This window comes from Stomoxys calcitrans, chromosome 2 (assembly GCF_963082655.1).
Source record: "Stomoxys calcitrans chromosome 2, idStoCalc2.1, whole genome shotgun sequence".
Lineage (NCBI taxonomy): Eukaryota > Metazoa > Arthropoda > Insecta > Diptera > Muscidae > Stomoxys > Stomoxys calcitrans.
Window position 1 is genome coordinate 7,248,283 of NC_081553.1, and position 27,438 is coordinate 7,275,720.

The following is a 27,438-nucleotide window of genomic DNA, read 5'->3' on the forward strand; positions in this document are numbered from 1 at the left end:
TCGTGTCTCTCTTTCTGTTGCAGCTTAAATGATTTGGAAAATTCTTGCGAAATAAACGATGACGCTGCCGATGATGATGGCGGCCCTACTCCACTGGGAAGTGGTTCCAATATTGTGGACGAGAAATGGATATTTAATCAGGTAAGTGAATGGAAGGAAAAACGCTTTGGCAATAAAAATGCGTGGAAGAAAAATCGAAGATTTTAATTGAGGTTCTTGTGTCACTAAACAATTGTTTGCAATCAATTAAACAAATTGCGGTGAATTGAATGAGTAAAACATTTTGCAAAAGTTAGCAATCCATATTTTGCCAACAATGCACAATTGATTGTTGAGCTAAATTGGCATGGACATTGTTAGTTTATTTATTCGGGGTTTCTGTTGGTTCTTCAAGCCAAGAGCTTTTATTGACTAATGAGATCATGACCCTCAGCCTTGAATAATTTGCCAAGGTAACGAAGATCATGAAACACTGATTTCAACAAAATAATCATGTTGACAGATAAAATAATGAACTGTAAATGTCATTGATAGGTGAACTGTGCAAGAGGATTAGTTTCCGAAGACATTTTTACCAATAAGAAATCAAATCGTAAAAATTCAAATATAGGGAAAACATTGAAGTAGTAGCATTTCGCTTGAAAGAATTCAATAATCAATGCATTCTTCAAAAGTACCATAGTGCGTATACTTTTTGATAATTTATATTTATCATACGCACAAGTGATCATAGTCAGTCGAACAGCGCACGGTCTGGTTATAAGGCTCTCAAAATGGAGCTTAAGTGACTTTTTAACTATCAGATATAAAAATCAATTTTTGAGCTACAATATGAAAGACAGAACATGAAATCCAAAGTTGGTTAGTACTTTCCTAGCATGAAATACGGAAGCAAAGTACATATATTTCCAAAGAAATTATGGTTAAAACGTCAATTGTACCCTACACCACTGTGGCTGTGAACAATTTACGGTTTGACTCAGAATTTCTTCCGCGTATCCTTTCTGCACTGATAGTCCCGATGTTCCTCTTTTGTAATCATGGTGGAAATCGCATTTGTTCTCCAATCATCACGAAAATTTTCACATATTTCTTCTTTTGCCTTAAGACAAGTGGTATGAATGAAGGCAAAAATCGGTTTAGATTGAGATATAGCTCCTATCTTATATATAAAATTCAATTTGTGTTTGTTTGTTTGTTCCGTAGACTCAAAAACGGCTGAACCGATTACCATGAAATTTTCACAGATTGTGTAGGTTGGTCTGGAAGGAGCACTATAAGCTATCTAATTTTTTAACTTCGGGAGGGGGCGGACCCTCCCCCTTACCCCAAAAGTATTACCCAAAAATAAAAGTAGGCCGATTGGGACAATATGGGATTCAAATGAAAGGTATTCAAAAGCAGAGTACGAATTTCAGAATAAAAGATGGGTCCAAGTACCTCGGGGGCCGCCCCAGCGCCAAAACTCCTTAAAATAGGTTTATTTGACGATCATAACAATATGGGACTCAAATGAAAGGTATTCGGGAGTAGATTACGAATATGGTCAGGAAGTAGGAATAGGCTTTATAATTTATTGATAACGGAAAGGGGCAGACCCTCCACCGTTAACCCAAAATCAAAAGTGGACCGATAAGGACAGTATGCATACAAATTCATGTGGAAGTATAAGAGGTCACCCAACCCAGATCGAAGCAAAGGGGGTCACGCCACCCCTCAAAAACACCATTGGACCCATTATGACTGTATGATACTTGGCTGAACCGATTATCTTAAAATATTTATAGATTGTGTACGTTATATGGCAGCTATTTCTATATATAGTACGATCTGTACCATATTTGGGTCGAATGTTGTTTTTAGGAGGTCAGACCCTTTTCTGCAGATCGGTCTATATGGCAGCTATATCTAAATATAGTCGGATCTGTACCATATTTGGATTGAATTTTGAGAGGCATAAAACTGCGCACAATTCCAAAATTCAGCGAAATCGGTTAAAAATTAAAGCTTTTTAGGGGGTTCAGAACCTTTATCTGGAGATCGGTCTATATGACAGCTATATCTAAATATAGTCCGAGTTGAACCATATTTGGGTCAGATATCGGGAGGCTTAAAACTACTCACTGTTTTAAATTACAGCGAAATCGGGTAATAAATATGGCTTTTATGGGCTTCAGACCCTTTATCTGGAGATCGGTCTATATGGCAGCTATATCTAAATATAGTCCGAGTTGAACCATATTTGGGTCAGATGTCGGGAGGCTTAAAAATGCGCTATATTTCAAATTTCAGCGAAATCGGTTAAAAAATATAGCTTTTTAGGGGGTCAGACCCTTTATCTGGAGATCGGTCTATATGGCAGCTATATCTAAATATAGTCCGATATTAACCATATTTGGGTCAGATATCGGGAGGCTTAAAATAACCCACTGTTTAAAATTTCAGAGAAATCGGCTTATAAGTAAAGCTTTTATGGGCTTCAGACCCTTTATCGGGAGATCGGTCTATATGGCAGCTATATCTAAATATGGACCGATTTAATCCTTATTTAGGTCAAATGTCGGGAGGCTTAAAATAACACAAATTTAAAATTTCTGTTAAATCCGGTAATAAATAAAACTTTTATGGCCTTCAGACCCCATATCGGGAGATCCATCTATTTGACAGCTATATCTAAATATAGTCCGATCTGAACCATATTTAGGTCAGATGTCGGGAAGCCTTAAACTACTTACTTTTTCAAATTTCAGCAAAATCGGATGAAAACTAAAGTTTTTAAGGGCATTAGACCCTTTATCCGAAAATCGGTCCATATTGCAGCTATATCCAAATATTGTCCGATTTGGCCCGTTCCGGAACTTAACCAGCGTGCTTCAAAAAGACTTATCTGTGCCAGTTTTCAGCTCAATATCTTAATTTTTGAAGCCTGTAGAGTGATTTCAACTGACGGATGGACAGACACACGTATATCGTTAAAACGCCTTAGAATTTTACGACGATCCGAAATATATGTATACTTTGTAGGATCGGAAATTGATATTTCGATGTGTTGCAAATGGAATGACTAAATGAATATACCCCTTATCCTACGGTAGTGGGTATAAAATAAAAGAAATAACAGTACTTTTGTTTTCATAGATCTCTCAAATAAGTAAGTTTCTCTGGCGCACCCTGTACATATTAAAATTGCCCATACTTGCCATTGTACAAAATCATTGCAACACAAACCACTTGATTCCATTACAAGAAACAAGTGCATTTTTAACTTTTCCCACAATAGCGATTGCATTAAATGCTGCATACATTTTTGCTCTAGATTCTAGATTGAGTGCAAGGGTAATATAATATGAGACAAGGTCTCATAATACACCCTAGGGATAATTATTACAAATGCAAGTAGGGGAAATGAACATTAAACCTATGTTTTTGTAATGCCCTTTTTGAATTAATGTTGTCATTAACACTTTCATAGTATAATTGTGTGTGTGTGCATTTGAATTGAAGAAAAAAAAAAACAAAATGATTCTCATATGTTGTTGTTGTTGTTGTTCTTTGTATTCTGCCATTACAGTTAATTAAATTCTCCGCACAAAACAGCAGTGATCCCCAGCAAATAGTGAAAATCCTTCTGGAGATACAATCGGAAAATAAGCTACAAAAGATATTCAACACGGCCAACTTTGATGCGTTGCGTATTTTAAAGCACACCATTTCCCATTCGCTGCAGGCCATGTTGCAAACATTTCGCAATAATTGCATCCAATATAATCCACACATTCACTACATGCGACCGAATCCATTAGCGCGAGTTTCCCTGGCACAGCTTATGACACGTATACAACAGCAAGTGGAGGGAGGAGGTGTTGCAAGCTGCAAATCCCCCTACAATGGTGGTGGCGTCAACAAAACAACGATTGTTGCCAAAGATCCCTACAATACATCCGGCCCACAAACATCAACGTCAACATCAACTCTGAATGATGATGACACGAATCGGGCCACTGGGTGTGGTAGTAGTGTTGGTGGTGGTGGCGGCCATTGTCCTCCACACTCTATTGCCATGGTGCCCATACATTTGTGTGAGGCTGTAATCGCATTAATGGAAAACATTAAACAAATTGAGGTGACGGCCCTAATTTACATCGAATCGAAATTCATTGATAAATTCTTAAGCGAACACTTGTTGCGGCCGGAGCATGTAACGCGACTCGTTCGCTTCATTGGCCATTGCTGTCAGTGTGTTTTGTTGGCCATGAGTAGGCCTGTGTTATTGTGCCAGAGCCACGAACAAAGGAACTCGGTGGCGGTTGTGCTGCGCTGCATTGATATATTGTTGCATCAGAAATTCATTTGGAATGCTCTCAACCAACAGACATTAGCGAAGGCAACAGCAACGGCAACACCAACAAAACCTGCTGCAGGCACTTCCATGGGAAGTGTTGGCTCAGAGGCTTTGCCCAATGCCACTCCCGCCACTGCTACTGCTGCCATTGATGCATGTGCACCACTGACAAAGTGTGAACTAAATACAATTATTTGCTCTCTCCTCGATGTTGTTAGTTTGGCAGGCACTTTGTTATTGGAGAATACCCTCTTCTATAAGAAATATAAAAATGCTTTGAGGTCCTCGACAGCCACAGCCACAGTCATTGCCGCAACCACATCGAACTCTTCGATTACCACCACACAACAAGAGGCACATCAACTGCAACAGCAACAACAACAACAACATTGCTATCTGCATCCACAACAGGAGCAGCAGCGTGCTGATGCCGAAAAGGAAGCGGATGACAAGAGGAACTTTGAAAATGTTGCCTGGCTAACAGCAAAATACAATCCCAAAGCTATTTTTCTGGGAAAATTAATTGAAACGAAAATTGGCAACTATGATAAAGGCATTTGTTTCGGTGAATTCTACTACAACTATGCTTCTTCGTCTTCTACGCTCTGTGGCAGTGCCAATGGTGCTTCCTTTGCATCTTCGGCAGTTCTTCCCTCATCACTGGCCTCAATATCGACCGGATCTCTTTGCAGCAGCAATGGCAACGGCACCATCACCGATGTCCAGGACCTCAAAGGCATAAATAATCAGTTTGATTTCATCTCATTGGTAAGTTGAAAATACAAATCTTTAATTCCCTGTTTTTCCCTTCCTCTTCCTCATTTCGTATCAATTCTAGTCGATTCGATTCGTTTTCTGCTTTTGTTTTTCTCCATCTGCTTGCTGCTGGTCAGTAATTTTTAGTAATTTAATATGTTCTCATTTTGGCTTTGCTTTCCCTTCCATTGGCTTGGTTACATTTAATTAAATGTTTTACAATCTTAATTAAGCTCCAATAGTTCACATATACTAGGATTTTTTAGCCAAAAAAAAAAAAAAACAAAAATATTTATTACCAAGCAATCTCAAAGGATTCAGGCCAAATGCATGACCAGCCTCTTGCAAAATGATTGCTGATGAATTGAGTTTAGAATCTTGCATATGCTTCAAAGCACCACTTAAAACGAGAATTTAATTAATCCAAATTTCTTTAAAGTTATTAAGGGTCCTTTAACAAATGATTTACATATGAAGCCTTTGAGTAAAATTTAAAAACAAAACAAGTAAGAGCGTGCTAAGTTCGGCCGGTCCGAATCTTATATACCCTCCACCATTGATCGCATTTGGTGGAGGGTATATCTTTTTAGACAAACAAAGAATATTGAATAAGAACTGTTATGCTATTGCAGCCATATCAAGTTATAGTCCAATTCGGGCTATAAATGAATGCTGAACATTGTAGATGTCACTGTGTAATATTTCAGTTCATTCGGATAAGAATTGCGCCTTGGACGGACATGGCTAGATCGACTTAAAATGACATGACGATCAAGAATTTGTATTCTTTATGGGGTCTTAGACTCATATTTCGAGGTGTTACAAACAGAATGACGAAATAAGTATACCCCCATCCTATGGTGGAGGCTATAAAAACAGGCAAAAGTTTATTTAAGTAAACATTTCCTCCCAGAAATATCATTACTTGTGATTATTTCATACCTATTGTATTTGTAGCCAAAAGAAAACACAGTGGTTCGAAACTGAAAAACCCAGAAAATAATTTTAAACGAATAATGATATCCAAAAATGTGTTTCGTTAGGTGAATGCATACACTCGAAGATATAACTTCTTTTCTATGTCAGTAGGCTTCGTCTTTAGGTCCAAAAAACCCATCTGTGTCAAATTTCCAAAAAATTTGGAAATTTGTCTATAGAAGATTTGTTTTCACCATAGAGTGACAAATAATCTTGCAAACTTATGGAAAACCTTCTTATCTTTAACCGTTAAAAAGTTACATAATAAGTTAATTCATGGCTTTTCGATTTGGGGCCACTGTGCACCACAAGATAGCCATTTTTTATTCAACTCATAGTTTCAAATATCGTAAAATTTGTGCAGAAAAAGAGACTGTTATGAGACCAAAACTTACATCGTGTTCCTGGGTTCATTTTTAGGGTGTGTAAAAATTTGGTTTTTGTGCATTATGTTCATGACTTTTCGATTTGGGGCCACTGTGCACCACAAGAAAGCCAGTTTTTATTCAACTCATGGTTAAAAATTTCGTAAAATTTGTGCAGAAAAATAGATTGTCACGAGACCAAAACTTACATCGTGTACCTAGATTCATTTTTGGGGGTATGCTAAAAATTAGATTTTTGATCGTTTTCACCGTGGCCATGCACAGTGTTACCAAATCGAAAAATCTTGGAAATAATTCTGAAACTTTTAAACGGATATAGATATATTTACAAAGTTTAACTTAGTCTATGTGAAGGTGTTTTCTAAATAGTATGCTAAATTTGGGACCCTTTTGGATCCAGAGGCTGATCCATGGGGATTGAAAATTGATCACCTCGAGCATGTCAAATTTTAAATTGCATGCCAAACAGTCATTTAGGGCCGGTCGGCTTGTTTCTGCAAAATTGTGTTTTTATACCCTACACCATAGGATGGGAGTATACTAATTTCGTCATTCTGTTTGTAACACCTCGAAATATGCGTCTGAGACCCCATAAAGTATATATATTCTTGATCGTCCGTCTGTCCGTCCGTCCGTCTGTCTGTCGAAAGCACGCTAACTTTCGAAGGAGTAAAGCTAGCCGCTTGAAATTTTGCACAAATACATTTTATTAGTGTAGTTCGGTTGGGATTGTAAATGGGCCAAATCGGTCCATGTTTTGATATATCTTTCATATAAACCGATCTTGGGTCTTGACTTCTTGAGCCTCTTGGGTCTTGACTTCTGGAGCAATTCTTTTCCGATTTGACTGAAATTTTGCACGTGGTGTTTTGGTATCATTTTCAACAACTACGCTAAGTAAGGTTTAAATCGGTCCATGTTTTGATATAGCTGCCATATAAACCGATCTCGGGTCTTGACTTGAGCCTCTATAGGGCGCAATTCTCGTCCGAATTGGCTGAAATTTTACATGAGATGTTTTGTTATAACTTCAAATAACTGTGATATTAAGTATGGCGCAAATCGGTACATAACCTCATAAAGCTGTCATATAAACCGATCTGGGATCTTGACTTCTTGAGCCTCTAGAGGGCGCAATTCTCGTCTGCTTTGGCTGAAATTTTGCATAAGATGTTTTGTTATGACTTCAAATAACTGTGCTATTTAGTATGGCGCAAATCGGTACATAACCTGATATAGCTTTCATATAAACTGATCTGGGATCTTGACTTCTTGAGAGGGCGCAATTCTCATCTGATTTGGGAGAAATGTACAACGGCTTCTCTCATGACCTTCAACATTTGTGTCTAATATGGTCTGAATTGAATTATACAATGATTTCTACAACGTTCAGCATTCATTTATGGTCCGAACCGGACTATAACTTGATATAGATCCAATAGCATGACAGTTCTTATTCAATATTCTGGTGTTTCGAATTGAAGTCCTTACACGAAATTGAGGTCGAATGTGAGCCACGAATGTCAGGAATGCAGGAATGGAGCTTCAGCAAAAAATTTCACCTGTTGGATAGAGTGGGCATGGATGTCTATATTATAGATCCGGACACCGAGCACTTCTATTGCCTGCCTGAACATAAAACTGTTCTTCAGATCTGAGCGATCATTGAATGCGTAAAATGGTATAGCGTTTGCGAACAGACTCACGGATGGTGACCTGGCTATTTGAGCGAAGTATTTGAGGAATAAATATTTGAATATTTGAGGAAGTAAATCCTAAAATCTTTTTGGATTGCAAAATAGCGATTAACTCTTAAGTTTTTAAGGCATATTCTAAATCATATGGGTGACTAGTAACAGAAAGAGCGTGCGCGTGATTTGTAAGTTGCCATGACCAAAAGAAATCACGTAATGGTGCCTGAGCGTGAGTGAATGAAATAATGCTGAGGGCGCCAATCAAGACTCACGAGAAAAACACTGCTCACGAGAAAATCACAACGCTCGAAGAAAAGCATGACTCACGAACATCTCGCAACTGGCGCACAGTGGAGAAAGTAAAAAAAAACTTGTAAAAAAAATGTCGTGTGAGAACGGGTAGAGATATCTCTTTTAAAATTGATTAGATTTGAGGTGTTACCGAGATCATGTGCAAAATTTCAAGGCCAAAAGTTGTCCATGCGCCCTTTGGAAGGCCCCTAGAGTTGGTCACCTTGGTATTTCAAAAATGGTTCGGGCTGTCAAATCTTAATTTGTGGTCCGATTTTAAATTTTTTTTTTTTGCTGGATAGTTCCTAAAAATCCCTACAAAAAAGTTTGCTTGACGGCGAATCTAATATCTTTTGTAGGTGGTAGTGCAGCCCTAGCTAGGCTTTTTGCGAGGCATATGAAGAGGGCGGAAGAAAGTTGGCATCCGATATCATACCTGAGTTGCTTCAAACTCAGGAATATAGAATAGAAGAGAATATGGGAATAGCTCCGAATTCCCGACATAAGATTTTCGAAATTTTTTTTAGAGTCAGTCCAAAGGTTTGGAATGGATTAAATCCCCTACCTTCAAAGCTACCTAACCTATATACAAGTCAGTCTAGAGCAGAGCATAAGAATTTTAATTATTTTTATAGTCATAGAGATATGTGAGTGAGTGTATAGAAAGAACAATTTTGTTTAGCTTTTAGTAAAAAAAGAACTAACGGCTGCAGTATATTCTAGAACGAATAAATGACAATCATTTTGATAGTGTACCAGATGTATCATGCGTTTAGTTTGGTTTCCATCAAAGCAACTGAAATCTGATAACTTCTGTTGATCATTTATTAGCTCACTATTCTGCAACTTCCAATTCTGCAGTCCTATGGAATGGGATTACAAGGACATGCCTTAAGCTTAACTTTTACGTAAAGTTTCCCTCACGCCACCTTCCTCCAATGCCCTTTACACATTAAACGTTAATGTTTACAACTGAAAAACAAAATAAAGGATGAAGCCAATGAGAATATTGAAGTGTTCTACTAAAATATTGATGTTAATTTAACACCCACACTTTAAGTTTTACCTCTTCTTTAACTTTTTTGTGACTTCTTTTCAACATGTTTTATTTTTCTTTCTTTTTCTTTGTATTCTCTTTCAGCATGTTTTACTATCGATTGGTATCTCAACACTGCGAACGAATCTTTTTTATGCAATTGCCGTAACACCTTTGGAAATCACGGAGCAACAGCAGCGTTTGGCGTCAATGACGCCAAGTGCAAAAACATCGCCATCAACATCACCATCCCATAAAAGTCAATCAGCCACAGCCACGGCTATGGTGACCAGCAATTCAATGTTGCCAATTATACCAATTGAGAGTCTAAGTGATGTGGATATTTTGAAGAGTTTTGTGAGAAGGTAAAACAAAATGGGAAACCAAAGAACCAATGAAGTTTGGTGGTTGTTTCTTTTTTTTTTTGCAAAGTGTAACGACTCAATTTAGTATGGCAATGATGTTCGATGATAATAAGGACTATTATAGTTGGTTAGCTATAGAGGACTAAATAACATTCTTGACAAAAAAAAAAAAAAAAAAAAAAAAAAACAAATGGAGTAAATGGGTGGTCCAATTTTGTTTTCTATTTATTATGGGGAGAAAACTGTTGCCAAAATTAGATTTACACAGCAAATTGATTAAAAATGACATACCAGCTCGACTTACTCCTATTGTGCAAAGCAGATAATGTGGAATACAAAAATTTGTATGTGAAAATCGGACCAAAAATAGGCCCTTTCTTAGACCATACTTGGCACAGTTGTTGGAAGTTAAATCAAAAAACTTCATGCTAAATTTGAGCGAAATCGGATAATAATTGCGCCCTCTATCGGCTGAAGAAGTCAAGATCCGAGATCGGTTTATATGGGAGCTATATCAGGATATAAACCGATTTGGACCATACTTGGAAAATTTCAGCCAAATCGGATAAAAATTGCGCCCTCTAGTGGCGACTTCTTGAGTCGAGATCCAATATCGTATTATGTCAGCTATATCAAAACATGGACCGAGATGACCCATTTCCAATCCTAACCGATCTAGACTAATAAGAACTATTTGTGCAAAATTTCGAGTGCCAAAATAGACAGACGGACGGACATGGCTAGATCGACTTAAAATGACATGACGATGAAGAATATGAATACTTTATGGGTTCTTAGACGCATATTTCGAGGTGTTACAAACGGAATGATGATGTTTGTATACGCCCATCCTATGGTGGAGGGGACCAAAATTGTTTAAATCAATTAATGTACTTTGCACAGTTTCTTTTTTTGTCCATAGGCAGGTTAAGTTCGAAGATGGGCTATATCGGACTATATCTTGATATAGCCCCATATATAGATCAATCCGCCAATTTAGGGTCTTAGGTCCATAAAAGCCACATTTATTATCGGATTTTGCTAAAATTTAGGACAGTGAGTCATGTTAGGCCAGTCAATATCCCAGTTCAATTTGGCCCAGATCTGTCCAAATTTGAATATAGCTGCCATATAGACCGATCTCTCGATTTAAGGTTCTGGGCCCATAAAATGCGAATTTATTTTCCGAAGTCGCCGAAATTTGGGACAGTGAGTTATGTTAAGCGCCTCAGCATATTTCTGCAATATGGCACAGATCAGTCCAGATTTGGATATAGCTGCCATATAGACCGATCTCTCAATTTAAGGTTTTGAGCCCATAAAGGGAACATTTATTGTCCGATGTCGCCGAAATTTGGGACAGTGGGTTGTGTTAGGACTTTCGACATCGTTCGTCAATTTGGTCCAGATCGGTCCAGATTTGAATATAGCTGCCATGTAAACCGATCTCTCGATTTAAGGTTTTGGGCCCATAAAAGGCGCCTTTATAATCCGATTTCACTGAAATTTGGCACAGTGACTTATGTTAGGCTTTTCGACATGCGTGTCGTATATCAAAGATCAATATTTTTTATACACAATTAAACAATGACTTGTACTTATCAGTATTTGGTCCAAATCGGAACATATTTCAATATAGCTGCTATGGGGCATACGGTATGTATTTTTCTCCGGATTTTGACGAAAGATTGTTTACTTATATACTTGAGGTGGTCGGTATTCAAAGTTCGGCCCGTCCGAACTTAACGTCTTTTGACTTGTAGGGGCCTTTTTACTATCCATCGTTGGATAGGGGGTATATTCATTTAGTCATTCCGTTTGCAACACATCGAAATATCAATTTCCGACCCTTCAAAGTATATATATTTCGGATCGCTGTAAAATTCTAAGACGATTTAAAGATATCCGTGTGTCTGTCCGCCCGTCTGTTGTAATCGTTCTAGAGCCTTTAAAAATTGAGATATTGAGCTGAAATTAAGTTAAGTTCTTGATCGGGCCAAATTGGACCATATTTGGATATAGCTGCTATATAGACCGATCTCCAGATAAAGGGGCTAAAGCCTATAAAAGCTTTATTTTTAAACCGATTTCGCTGAAATTTGAAACATTGAGTAGTTTTACGCCTCCAAACATAGGACCCAAATATGGTTCAGATCGGGCAATATTTAGATATAGTTGCCCATTTGTATCACCTTGAAATATGTGTCTTAAACCCTATAAAGTATATATATTCTTGATCGTCATGTCATTTTAAGTCAATCTAGCCATGTCCGTCCGTCTGTCCGTCGAAAGCACGCTAACTTTCGAAGGAGTAAAGCTAGCCGCTTGAAATTTTGCACAAATACTTCTTATTAGTGTAGGTCAGTTGGTATTGTAAATGGGCCATATCGGTCCATGTTTTGATATAGCTGCCATATAAACCGATCTTGGGTTTTGACTTCTTGAGCCTCTAGAGTGCCCAATTCTTATCCGATTGGGATGAAATTTTGCACGACGTGTTTTGTTATAATATTCAACAACTGTGCCAAGTATGGTTCAAATCGGTTCATAACCTGATATAGCTCCCATATAAACCGATCTGGTATCTTGACTTCTTGAGCCTCTAGAGGTTGCAATTATTATCCGATTTGCCTGAAATTTTGTACGACGGATCCTCTCATGAACGGTCTACAGCCTATAAATCGATCTCTCTATTTTACTTCTTGTTTTTGCCTAAGAAGAGATGCCGGGAAAAGAACTCGACAAATGCGATCCATGGTGGAGGGTATATAAGATTCGGCCCGGCCGAACTTAGCACGCTTTAACTTGTTTACTCTCAATTATCAAGAGTCATGATTATTTTATATATATTTGGCAGGTTTTGGGGTGAGAGGCGTCCCCCACGGAGGCCACCGTAGCGCAGACGCTGAACGCTTGGGTTCGAATCCTGGCGAGACCATCAGAAAAATATTTTCAGCTGTGGTTTTCGCCTCCTAATGTTGGCAACATTTGTGAGGTACTATGTCATGTAAAACTTCTCTCCAAATAGGTGTCGCACTGCGGGACGCCGTTCGGACTCGGCTATAAAAAGGAGGCCCCTTATCATTGAGCTTAAACTTGAATCGGATTGCACTCATTGATATGTGGGAAGTTTTGCCCCTGTTCCTTAGTGGAATGTTCATGGGCAAAATTTTCATTTTGCGTCCCCCACACCCTTCACCTCAAATAATTATGACAATTGTTGTTTTAGGTTCTATATGAGTGCAAACAAAATTTCGATTAAATCCTATTCCAGCCACCTCCAAGATCTGGCGTTTTGTAAAATTGAGTTAAGAAGGGGGGGTCCGCCCATGAAATGTATGAAATTTTGTTTAAAATTCGATTGACATTGATAGTTTTATTGATGTTTTCCTACAAAATGCATCGTAGTTTTATTTTTACCCACAATTTAAGGCTACGCATTATCTTAAATTGAGTTGTTCATTTTGTAATTACTCTTTGAACTTTGACTTTTGCCATTCTCTACCTAAGCCTTAATTGTGGCATTTTTTTCATTTTGTTTCCTCCTTTTATTTCATCAAATTTGTATTCCTCTAGATTGTCGATTTTTGGCTTTACAACACGCCAACAATTTGAAGAGTATTTTATGACATTCTTGCTGCTGATCAATAAAGTTTACGACGAGAATATGGTGGACCAGCAAGAACAATTTCAAATACGCAGCATTTGTTTGGAAGCCATTATGGAACTTTTAATTACCTACAAAACTTTTCCAATTGTGGGCAATAAACTTTCACTCTATCATCATACGACACGATGGAACCGTATTAATTGTGATACCATAAGGTAAGTACTCCAATCTACTGGCATTGGTGTGTGCGTGTTTTTGGTTGTATGTGTATGTGCGAGCATGTAAGTACGTGTGGGCCGATGTTTGGTTAAAATGGTGCTTCATAAAAATTCATATTCATATGGAAACAAGTGCCGGCAGTTAAGAGATATCACAAAGTGTTGTCCATTTGTAATGCCTCTAACCTTGGTGCAGAGGTCTTACGAGGCTATGTGCGGTCCACTTGGGAATTTTGTTTTTAAAAAGTTGTTTGTGAAGTGGCTGAAATATTTGCTATAGGACATGAAGAAGCTTAAATAAAAGGCCCATTTGCTTTCGAGATCGGCTTCCAGAGAGGGGCTGTATGTATTGGGGAATGCTGAACGACCCCGACGACGAGGAAGACAAACATACTCCCAGGAAAAGAACTAAACTGCTGAGTACAAATTGAAGGCACTGGAATAGTTTTACACTCATGAATCGTCAGTGTCTTTGCAAAAAGGTTTATCCGGGGGCTATAGCTCCATTTTTTTCTCGTAATCAACACGCAGGGGATGTGCCCTGTAGAGTTTCGTCGGGGCCATTGGATGATTTGACGCCACGGATGACAATCGCAACTTCGCCCATGGTAAATTGTATTGGCTGTCCATCGGCTCGGAGACTATGGATATGACGAATGGCTCTCCTACTTGTTCTGTCACTCTTGGGATGCACAATAAAGTGAACACCCTGGCGCATCTCTTCGGATCAGTCACTGTAACGTCGCCAAAAGTGACTGAGATCCTGTCATCCCGTCTACCGGGGTTCGGGAATGACGCTCGTCTGCGAGTACCACTGCCTGTGACGGGAAGCTGCGCCGCGCTTAGGGTATTCGACCGGCTGGTATAAAGCGAGCGGCCGCTGTGTTTATGATGTCTCGGAATTTCCTCTCGGCAACTAGCACATCCTGACACCCCAGTTTAATGAAGCAGCGATTTGTGTACTCTCTGAAGCCAACCCAATCGGCCTTCTTCTGATTGAGAAACGTCCGGCCCTCAGAGGTTTTGGAGTTGGGTGGTCAGTCGATGGGGGAGAATTATGGGGATGTGGTCTGATCCCAAAGAAATGAAGACCTGCCAGGAGATCAGGGGATATAATGGAAATGTCTGGCGAGTTGCTTCACCTCCTCGTAATCCTAGTGGGGCCATCTTAATTCTTCGTGCAAAACCGTTGAGCCTTCAATCTGATCTGCCAAAGCTATGCCACGCTGGTCGTTACCTAGGGGAGATGCACACTAAAGTCTCCTAGAACCAGACGATTATGGCCAGATAGTAGCCCACTTATGTCGGGCTTGTAAGCGTGGCCTTTTATTGGGACACAGCCACCAACCGGCGGTATGTACACGTTGTATAGCTCTATCTTGGCAGTGCTGGACCTGACTGCCATCCCCATGTACTCCATGTAGGGGTCATTAGCGCCAGGCTCAGGCGGGATGGGTCAATACTACACTGAATGGTGTATCACGAAACCCAATCCCCCACCTCCATTCCTTCAGCGATCCTTGCGTAGCACATGGTAGCCGTGACAACTGTGCAAGCTGCAGGTGTTGGTCCGCCTTGGCTCCTGGATCGCTGTAACCAATATGTTCTTGCGATGCATAAAATGCACAACCTCGTCGATCTTGCGTCGGAGACCGTTGCAATTTAATTACAAAAAGGATACACCTCCGGCACTGGCCTAGCATTATTGGTGCTGGGATGCTGCTGTTGCGTATATTGCCGCATGGGAGAGGTCGGGTTGGGTCACATAGCCCGACGACGAGGGCGCAGAAGGCGACGACGACGACGCTTGTGACCCACTGCTGTCTATGTTCGCACAGCACCTTGCAACATATTCAGTGTGACTATATTCCCGTAGTGAAATAAGGCCAGAGCAAGATCGGAAATATACCCACTCCATGCACCGGTTACACCTCACCGACACCGACCGACGATGGAGGCGGTTTTGGCAAACCGAACAGAACCAAGATCTGGGGTTCTTTTCAATACCGGTACGAACCAGAATTGTGCGGAGAAGGCACTCCGGGATGTGAGGAGTGCCTTCTCCTGAGGATGCAGCCCTTGCCGATGAAGGATTGCATAGGGTCAAGCCGGTGCATACAACCAGCTACCAAGGGATTGTTGATTTAGGTCGTTGGGGCTTATATGGGCTATATCGGATCAGATTTAGATATAGCTCCCATATAAACCGATCTCCCGATTTGACATAGTTAGACCCTAGAAGCCGCAATTGTTTTCCGATTAGGCTCGTCTGAACTTAGCACTTTTTTATTTATTTTTATTAATTTAACTCAAAATTTTTCACACCACCCTCGAATTATTCCAGCCCATTAGATTGCAAGCGAGCAAAAATGATAAAAAAAAAATTAAAAAGTATTCTTAAAGAGAAATTAAAAGACATTCGAACTTGGCATTGCACACACCCAACAACCACAATCTTAATGGGAATGTGTGCGTGAAGCTACGTGTGGTGAATGCGTTCAGAGTTCGCTGCACGTCTTTACCTCAAGGACATTTGCCGTTGCAAAAGCAATTTAGACAACATTATGGCACTTAAGGGCTTTCAACAAAAAAAAAAAAAAAAAAGTAAAATAATGATGAAACCGACAAGGAAGACGATGAACATAAAAGAGCCGATCATCATCCTACTGTTCGCCAGGTGTGGTTGCTACGAAAATCAAATTTAAAAGCAAAGTGTGGGCAACTGCAACTGACGGTAGATATTCCATTGAACATTTCATCAAGGTTAAGGTGTTTACAATACAAAGGATAAAAATACAAAAATTTAACAGTTGTCGAATCTATCTATATATAAGTCTATTCTCCGTTTTTACTTCTTCCCTTAATTTTTATTATATCCACCACCGAAGGATGGGGGTATATTCATTTGGTCATTTCGTTTGCAACACATCAAAATATCCATTTCCGAGCCTATACAGTGTTTATATTCTTGATCAGCGTAAAAATCTAAGACGATCTAGTCATTTGCGTCCGTCTGTTGAAATCACGCTACAGTTTTTAAAAATAGATATATTGAGCTGAAACTTTGTACAGTTTCCTTTTTTGTCCATAAGCAGGTTAAGTTCGAAGATGGGCTATACGGAGTATATCTTGATATAGTCCCCATATAGACTGGTCCACCGATTTAGGCGGATCGGTCCACATTTATTATCCGATTTTGCTGAAATTTGGGACAGTGTGCTCTGTTAGACCCTTCGACATATTTCTTCAATTTGGCCCAGATCGGTCCCGATTTGGATATAGCTGTCAGACAGACAGATCCGCCGATTTAGGGTCTTAGGCCCATAAAAGCCACATTTATTATCTGATTTTGCTGAAATTTGGGACAGTGAGTTGTGTTTGGCCACTCGACATCTTTCTTCAATTTGGCCCAGATCGGTCCAGATTTGGATATAGCTGCCATATAGACTGATCTCTCGATTTAAGGTTTTGGGCCCATAAAAGGCGCATTTATTGTCCGATGTCGCCGAAATTTGGGACAGTGAGTTACGTTAAGCCCCTCGACATACTTCTGCAATATGGCACAGATCAGTCCAGATTTGGATATAGCTACCATATAACCGATCTCTCGATTTAAGGCTTTAAGCCCATAAAAGTCGCATTTATCGTCCAAAGTCGCCGAAATTTGGGACAGTGAGCTAAGTTAAGCCCCTCGACATACTTCTGCAATATGGCACAGATCGGTCCAGATTTTAATATAGCTGCCATGTAAACCGATCTCTCGTTTTAAGGTTTTGGGCCCATAAAAGGCGCATTTATTGTCCGATGTCGCCGAAATTTGGGACAGTGAGTTACGTTAAGCCCCTCAGCATATTTCTGCAATATGGCACAGATCGGTCCAGATTTGGATATAGCTGCCATATAGACCGATCTCTCCATTTAAGGTTTTGAGCCCATAAAGGGAACATTTATTGTCCGATGTCTCCGAAATTTGGGACAGTGAGTTGTGTTAGGACTTTCGACATCCTTCGTCAATTTGGTCCAGATGGGTCCAGATTTGAATATAGCTGCCATGTAAACCGATCTCTCGATTTAAGGTTTTGGGCCTATAAAAGTCGCATTTATCGTCCGATGTTGCCGAAATTTAGGACAGTGAGCTAAGTTAAGCCCCTCGCCATACTTCTGCATATGGCACAGATCGGTCCAGATTTGGATATAGCTGCCATGTAAACCGATCTCTCGATTTAAGGTTTTGAGCACATAAAAGTCGCATTTATCGTCCGATGTTGCCGAAATTTAGGACAGTGAGCTAAGTTAAGCCCCTCGACATACTTCTGCAATATGGCACAGAACGGTCCAGATTTGGATATAGCTGCCATGTAAACCGATCTCTCGATTTAAGGTTTTGGGCACATAAAAGGTTCATTTATTGTCCGATTTTGCCAAAATTTGGGACAGTGAGTTGTGTTGGGCCCCTCGATATTCTCCTTTAAATTGGCTCAGATCGGTCCAGATTTGGATATAGCTGCCATATAGACCGATCTCTCCATTTAAGGTTTTGAGCCCATAAAGGGAACATTTATTGTCCGATTTCGCCGAAATTTGGGACAGTGAGTTGTGTTAGGACTTTCGATATGCAATGTGGCACAGATCGGTCCAGATTTGGATATAGCTGCCATGTAAACCGATCTCTCGATTTAAGGTGTTGGGCACATAAAAGGTGCATTTATTGTCCGATGTCGCCAAAATTTAAGGCAGTGAGTTGCGTTGGGCCCCTCGATATTCTCCTTTAAATTGGCTCAGATCGGTCCAGATTTGGATATAGCTGCCAGTTAGTTGTGTTAGGCCGATCTGTTATATAGACCGATCTGCCGATACAGACCGATCTGAAGCTCATAAAAGCTTTATTTTTGTTTTTCGATTTTGTTGAAATTTTAAATGCAAATTCAACAGTGTCTTACATTTATTAGCCTCAATACCCGTGCCGAATTTGGGTGCATAAGTTATCCAATTTTCACCGGATTGTGACGAATGGGGGTTTACATATATACCCGAGGTGGTGGGTTTCCAAAGTTCGACCCGGCTGAACTTAATGCCTTTTTACTTGTTTTTATTTGATTTAAGGACTTCAAAGTCCATATCAATTGTATTTGGAATAAGCGAGCGAATTTAAGGACTGCAGAATACGCAAGAGTAGAAATTGAAAAATTTACTCGGAGTCGTAATTCGATTTGACATTTAGTCTAGCATATCCATGTTTAACTCCGAACACAAATAAGTACTTCCATTTCGACTCCGAGGTTCGTATTTGTTACTTTTTTTTGTGGAAAGAAAGCATCGGATATGTTAAATTGATCTCAAAATTTTTTGGTCTGGTCCTAGGTACCACATCTTTAGTTATTATACCGCCAATTCTTGTTAAACGACTTTGAGTTGCTGAGGTGCGATTTTTCACACTTTTTTCCATGCAACTTCAACAACTATAAAAACTTGTCAAGTTTTATAGCAAATCTGTTGAGTTGTAGTATGAAAACCATAACGACACTTAACATAAAAAGCGTATCCATTACTAAATATCCTTATGGGTGGGGATTGCGGATACTTTTCTCAATAATTTCAAGCATTTGCTTTTGTTAAAGTGTGGGTGCTTTAACTAGGATAAGCCCATAGTTGTTGTTTGGAAAGCAGACAAAAATAATTTTTTTAAATGACCCATTGAAAAGTAAATGTTACTGTTGTAGTTGTTGTTGTTGTTGTTACGAGTAATTTGGTCATTGTTGTTGTGAAAATGTGCAAAACATCCAGAAAATACGGAAATATTTGTGGCTTAAATACAATTTTTTATGGCATCCAAACAACATCCTGATTTTGTTGTAAAGCAAAAACCATAAAAAAGCATTCATACGTACATACGAGTAGATATTTATACACAAAAACGCACACACACACACACACCCATACATAACCAGCTATAAAAAGATATTAAAAAGTGAAAATGTGTAAACAACAGATGCTTTAACACTTTTTGATGGTCATATTTATGCCATCATCCAAACAAACAAAGCCATAGTCTCCACAAAAGTGTTGCAAGTAGCACACACTCACACACACCCATATGTATGTATATGGACAGACATACATGCCTACGCCAGTAATAGCAAATATCATACCTCTCATAGAACAAACTTATCTGCAGGCCTCGTGTTGGTCATATCTATGCAATTGTGTGCGTGTGTGTGTGTGTGTGAAACATCCATATTACCAACACTTTGTCAGGTAGGGACTAATGATGGAAGTATTTTACACCGTCATGCAAGTGAAGGGATTTACCAGAGCTTATTTCATTTCGGAACATTAATTTCGACAATGCATTCATTCAGATGACATGGTAGTTGAAAGGATTTACTCGCCATGTTCCATGAAATATTTTGTTAATAGGGCAATACCATTCATGATAAGGATAAAAAATTGGATTCATTTTTTTTAAAATAAACCCTTAAAAGATTAAAGATTACTAGTGGTAGTATTTTTGTTATAATTTTATTATAACTTTTAATTAAAATTGAGATTTCTATAAACAAATAAATAACAAGTAAAAAGGCATTAAGTTCGGCCGGGCCGAACTTTGGATACCCAATACCTCGGGTATATATGTAAAAACCCTAACGTCACAAGCTATGGATCGATTCTGACCATATTGCACACGTATGTTGAAGACCATGGGAGGAGCCGTCGACAAAATTTGTGGCAAATCGGACGAGAATTGCGCCCTCTAGGCTTAAGAAGTCAAGACCCAAGATCGGTTTATATGACAGCTATATCAGGTTATAAACCGATGTGAACCATACTTAGCACAGTTATTCGATGTGATATCAAAACACTATGTGCAAAATTTCAGTCAAATCGGACGAGAACTGCGCCCTCTAGAGGCTCAAAAAGTCAATACCCAAGATCGGTTTATATGACAGCTATATCAAAACATGGACCGATTTGGTCCATTTACAATCACAACCAACCTACACTAATAAAAAGTATTTGTGCAAAAATTCAAGCGACTAGCTTTACTCCTTCGAAAGTTAGCGTGCTTTCGAAAGACAGACGGACTAACGGACGGACGAACGAACGGACTGACAGACGGACGGACATGGCTAGTTCGACTTAAAATGTCAAGACGATCAAGAATATATACACTTTATGGGGTCTTAGACGCATATTTCGAGGTGGTACCCTCCTCATCCTATAGTGGAGGGTATAATAATGCCTTTATGGGCTTCAGACTCTTTATCGGGGGATCAGTCTATATGAAAGCTATATCTAAGTACAGTGCGATCCAAACCACTGTTTTAAATTTGAACTTCAGACCCTTTATCGGGAGATCGGTCTATAGGGCAGCTATATCTAAATATAGTCCCACCTGAACCATATTTGGGTCCTATGTTAGGAGGCCTAAAACTACTCACTGTTTCAAATTTCAGCGAAATCGGTTAAAAAATATAGCTTTTGTGGGCTTCAGACCCTTTATCGGCAGATCGGTTTATATGGCAGCTATATTTAAATATAGTCCGATCTGAACCATACTTAGGTTAGATGTCGGGAGGCTTAAAATAACTCACTGTTTCAAATTTCAGTAAAATTGGATAAAAAATAGTGCCTTTATGTGCTTCAGTCCCTTTATCGGCAGATCGGTCAATATGGCTGTATTTGGGTCGATCTGTACCATATTTGGGTCCTATGTTAAGAGGCCTAAAACTACTCACTGTTTCAAATTTCAGTTAAAAAATAAAGCTTTTGTGGGCTTCAGACCCTTTATCAGGAGATCGGTCTATATGGCAGCTATATCTAAATAATTAGGTCAGATGTCGGGTGGCTTAAAATAACTCACTGTTTCAAATTTCAGCGAAATCGGATGAAAAATAAAGCATTTATGGGTATTAGACCCTTTATCGGAAAATCGGTCTATATAGCAGCTATATCAAAATATGATCCGTTTTGGCCATTGAAGAACCTAGCATGCATCAAAAAGACGTATCTGTGTCAAATTTCAGCTCAATATCTCAATTTTTGAAACCTGTAGATAGATGGATAGAAGGGCAGACACACGGACATCGTTAAATCGTCTTAGAATTTTACGACGATCCGAAATATATATACTTTGTAGGGTCGGAAATTGATAGTTCGATGTGTGGCAAATGGAAGGACTAAATGAATATACCCCCTATCCTACGGGGGTGTCTATAAAAACACCTAAAACCGTGATATATTGTTGTTGTAGTGTATTGGTTTTTATCTTTCGTCTGCTTGGCTCTGTTAAATATCCAGATACAGGAACTTTGCGATCAAGGTGGGGTGTGTTCAGTGGGATGTGGGTTTGAATCGTATGGGCTTGGCTGGGGTCCCAGGACACAATCGTGACATACATCCTGCACGTTGCCATCAATCCTGGCTCTGTAGGAGTTGAGGTGGCTATATCTGTCAGATCGTAATTGAGCCAAAACTACTTTGCTTTACCGGGGGAGGTAAATTTCTGAAGGTGCGATGGGAGGCGGTCTTTCTCCAAGGACCAGATTTGCTCGGTGGTCCCGCATCTGCTACCATATCTGCAGGTATGTTGTTTAGACCCGCATGATCTAGAGGTGTAGTAGGTCTTTTATGGACTTAAGACTTTCCTAAATCGTCAGATCGGTCTATATGGCAGCTACACCTAAATATAATCCGGTACAGACCAGGTTTAGGTTGAATGTCGAGACTTTTAATATAACTCGCTGTTTTAAGTTCCTGCGAAATGGAATAATTAATTGGTCTTTTACGGGTTTTGGACCCTATGGGGGCAGATCGGTCTATAAGGCAAAATGCAAATTTTGCCCATGAACATTCCACTAAGAAACAGGGGCAAAGGCAGTTATTCTGAAATGTGGTCCGATTTAGCCCGTCTTGAAACTATACAAATAATATGGATCTGTGCCAAATTTCAGCTCAATATCACAATTTTTGAAGGCTGTAGCGTGATTATAACAGACGGACAGACAAACGGTCATCTTTAAATCGTCTTTGGATTTTACGACGATCGAGAATATTTTGGGGTCGCGATTGGATATTTCGATGTGTTGCAAAGGGAGTGACTAAATGACAATACCCCCTATCCTATGGTGGTGGGTATATAAACAATATGCACATTTCCATAACGTAATGTTTCGACACACATACAAACACATCGGCCATGTTAGCCCAGTCTCATAACAACACTCAGTATGCCTTTTTTTTGGCTTTGTGTCTGTGTCCTCCATCGTTCATGAAGTTGCAGACGTCTGTCTGTGCAAAGAGGGGATGAGGAGACAAACTTTGTAAAACAATAATCTCCATTCATTTCTACTAGTTAGTGAAATATTTTTCATATATGAAAATATTTTTGTTTTTGCTTTATAATCCCCCCACAATCAGTCCATTGAAAATAAAAACGGACCTTTTATTTATTCACCAAATTCATAGAAATGGAAAAATATATGTGTGAAAGGAAAATAAAATGGCAAAAGTTTTAAGTCATTGCAACTACTTTTTCTGCGTATTGAAATTTTTTAAAAGCTTTATAATTACAATTCTATGATTTCACATAACAACATAAATTTAAACTCAAAAAGTTTAACAAGTATAAAAAAGAAGAATTTTTTCCTAATTTTTTTTACAGTTTAAAAAAATTGCACGAGATACAATTGATTATTTCACCCTCGAATGTCTTTTATCAGAGCAACTTGGAGAGAAATCTAAGAAGAGATTCGGTTATTGGCACTCAATATTTTGGACCTAATCAATTTGATTTGAATTTCATTTGGCAGCAAATGGAGGGGAATTCTTCATCCCGGCAATCGTCGATTGATGAAAGTGACACAACGGAGGAGTTTGCAGCAAAGTCCACACCATTGTCAGCTGAATTGACAGCGAAACACTTGAATAGTATCGCCGCCAATACGGCCTATCGTAATTATCAATATTTTGCGCGACAATCGGGTGTGGATTATAAAAGCAGTTCTCAACTCATATTCGATGTCCTTATGCAAATGATTGAGGTAAGTAGCCAAGAGGGGGGAGAACTTTGAGCCCTACTTGCTCAATGGACAATTTTTTTAGAAAAATTATTTAAGGGGTTATTTTTTTTGCTGATTTTGTAATAACCACTCCATTCATTGCAACATATTATTTTAAGAATAACATGCATATCCTCATTTGACAATCTCAGGGTGCAACTATAACTTTTCATTTCCGCTAACAGCAGATGGTCGATTCAAGACAAGTTCAACCAGAAGTTGTTCCTTTCATAGCTTGAGCGCAAAAAAAAAACTAACAAAAAGAGAAATTACAGCAATATTAGAGCACAGTAGGAGTATCAAAGCAAAAAAAGCCAATTCTCTTTCTTTGTACGTGATGCGTGTGCCAAAAAAAACGAATTGGCTGGAAAAAAACCTAAATGGCGAATAATGTACAAGCACTCGTTCATGTGCCATGGGATAAATGCTTTTAAACGGATGCACATTTTGCACATGAATGTAGAAAACTCAGTGAAACGTATGCAAATTATGAATAAACCACACACACACACACTCACACATGGAAACTCTAACTTTTAAATGTCTCCTCTGAGTGTGGGTGTGTGTGTGCATGTAAGTTAGCCCAAAGCGAATGCCATAAAAGTCTTACAAAAGTAAAATATTTGTGCGTTTTTATACCCACCACCACAGGATTGGGGGTATACTAATCTAGTCATTCCGTTTGTAACACCTCGAAATATTCATCTAAGTTTCCATGAAGTATATATATTCTTGATCGTCCGGACGTTCTGGAGATTGGAAATGGCCCATATCGGGTTAGATTTAGATATAGCTCCCAGATAAACCGATCTCCCGATTTGACTTCTTGAGTCCCTGGACGCCGCTATTTTTATTCGAGTTAGCCGAAATTTTGCATGTAGTGTTCTGTTATGACTTCCAACAACTGTAGCAGGTACGGTCTAAATCGGTCTATAACCAGATATAGCTCGTTATGACTTCCAACAATTGTGCCAAGAACTGTCCGAATCGATCTATAACCTGATATAGCACCCATATAAACCGATCTCCCGATATAAATTCTTGAGCTCTGGAGGCCACAATTTTATTCCGAGTTGGCAAGGTATTCAAGAGTAGAGTACGAATTTCAAAATAAATGTTGGGTCCAAGTACCTGGGGGTTCGCCCAGCCCCAAAACCCCTTAAAATAGGTTTATTTAACGATCATGACAATATGGGACTCAAATGAAAGGTATTCGGGAGTTGATTACGAATATGGTCAGGAAGAAGAAATAGGCTTTATAAGTTGTTGATATCGGAAGGGGGCAGACCCTCCCCGTTACCCTAAAAATACCACCCAAAATAACAAGTGGACCGATAAAACCAATATGGATATCAAATGAAAGGTATTGAAGAGTAGAATACGAATATGGTATTGGGTCCAAGTACCCAGGAAGACGCCCTAATCCTAAAATGTATAAAAACAGACGAATTGGACGTCCATATCAATATGGGGCTTAAATGAAAGGTATTCGGGAGTAGATTACGAATCTGGCATAAAAATTCAGATCGAAGTGTAGGGGGATCACCCCACCCCCTTAAAACTCCCCAAATAGGCATATCATGACTATAGGAGATTCGGTTTGTTTGTTTGTTCCGTAGAATCAAAAAAAGGAAACATAGGTAATATAATTTTTAGATATCGGATGGTGGCTGACCCTCGCCCTTACACCAAAAATGCCACCCAAAACCTAAAGAGAACTGATGGACACAATATGGGTATTCAATGAAAAGTATTGGAGACTAGAAAATGAATATCATATTAAATTTTGAGTCCAAGTGCCCAGCGGGCCGCCCCAACCCAAAAACTCCTCTAAACAGAAATATTCGACGTTCCTATCAATATGGGACTCAAATGAAAAGTATTCGGGAGTAGATTACAAATATGGCATACAAAATTAGGTCCAAAAAATGGGAGGTCGCCTCACCCCCAAATACCACCAAATGGGCAGCGGAGCATGGCTATATAGGATTCAAATAAATGATATTTGGAAGTTGATTAGAAATATGACATTAAAATTTGCGTTCAGTCAATGTGGCTCTTTTCCTCCTCAAAATACGTCGAATAAATTAATTGAACCATTATGGCAATATGGGACTCAAATGAAAGGTGTTTGAGAGTAGAAAACGATTTTGATATCCAATTTTGGGGGTATGCCGTAAATCACCCCTTAAACTGAACTTCATTTCCGACTATAGCCATGTGGAGCTCAAATCAACGGTATTTGACAGTAAAGAACGAATTTAAAATCTATTTTTAGGGCAAAGTGCCAGTGGCCTCCTCAGCTCCAAAACACCCTTCAAACGGTTCATACTTACCGACCATGACAAAATGGGGTTCAAAGTAAACGTATTTGGGAGTGGGCACGAATTTGATATCCATATTTGAATCGAGATGTCTCCCCTAAAAACCACTTCTTACTAAACTAGTTTCAAAAATACCAGATCTCGGAGATTGGTAATGCATTATTGCGACATTTTTTGCACTCTAACAATCACCAAAAAAAACATGGTTTCTGTTGTTGGGGACGGGTGCCGCGGGGACAGCCCAAAACACGCCAAATGGATATATAGACCAAACACGACAATATAGAGCCATGTGTTTGGGGAGCCGTCCCATCCTAAAATACCTCCCTATTATATAAAAACTATTTGGGGTGGAAATTTATTGATTTTCGGAGTAGAGTAAAAATTTGCCCAGGAACCGAGCAGGAGCAAACTTTTCATCAATTAGTGCTTTTCGATTCAAGTTGAGTTTATCAACGATAAGGGGATTTTTATAGCCGATTCCTACGGTGTGCGTCTTTGGGGGAAATTTTTTACATGACCATGCTTGGTATGGTACCTCGCAAATTTCGCCAGCATTAGAAGGGGATAATCACCCCTTTAAGTTTTGGATTCAAACGCAGGCGTTTAGCGTCATAGGCGGACATAGGCTACAGTAGTACGATATTCACATTCAGGGCGAAGTGTTCCCACCCTAAATAGATATTAGAGATTTAAAGAAGGCGCAGCGGAGCGGGCTCTGTCCAGCTAGTAGCTCCCAAATAAACCGATCTCCAGGTTTGACTTCTTGAGCCCCTGTAAACCGCAATTTTCATCCGAGATGGCTGAAATTTTGCATATAGTGTTCTGTTATGACTTCCAACAACTATGGGAAGTGCGGTCTAAATCGTTGTACATCCTGATATAGCTCCCAGATAAACCCATCTCCCGATTTGACTTCTTGAGCCCTTACAAACCGCAATTTTTGGACTGAAATTTCGCATGTGGTGTTTTGTTATTACTTTCAACAACTCTGCCAAGTACGGTCCGAATCGGTCTATAACCTGATATAACTCCCATATAAACCGATCTGCCCATTTGACTACTTGAGTCCTTATAAGCCGGATTTTTGTCAGACTTGGCGGAAATTTTTCATGCGGTGTTCTGTTACGACTTCCAAAAACTGTGCCAAATAACGTCCAAATCAGTCGATAACCTTATATAGCTCCCATATAAACCGTTCTCTCGATTATTTCTAGAAGCTTTAATTGTTGTTGTTTTGACAGAAGTTTGGTATGTAGAATGAAAATATGCCCTTGAACTAAATTTTTTTTTGTGTACATTTTTAGCAGAATCCATTGTGGTGGGTTCCCAAGATTCGGCCTGGCCGAACTTAGTACGCTTTTACTTGTTTTTCATATT

The 27,438-nt window shown here is 39.2% G+C and overlaps 1 protein-coding gene across 1 annotated transcript in view; it reads left to right on the forward strand.

Moving 5' to 3' along the window:
* Nucleotides 1-27,438, forward strand: part of LOC106083330 (uncharacterized) — a 128,028-nt gene that overhangs the window by 77,953 nt on the left and 22,637 nt on the right. Inside the window, exons 19-23 of the mRNA XM_013246267.2 lie at nt 24-141; nt 3,572-5,110; nt 9,589-9,848; nt 13,425-13,673; nt 23,338-23,716. Of these exons, the coding sequence (XP_013101721.2) occupies nt 24-141; nt 3,572-5,110; nt 9,589-9,848; nt 13,425-13,673; nt 23,338-23,716 (2,545 nt within the window). The remainder of the gene's footprint in view (nt 1-23; nt 142-3,571; nt 5,111-9,588; nt 9,849-13,424; nt 13,674-23,337; nt 23,717-27,438) is intronic.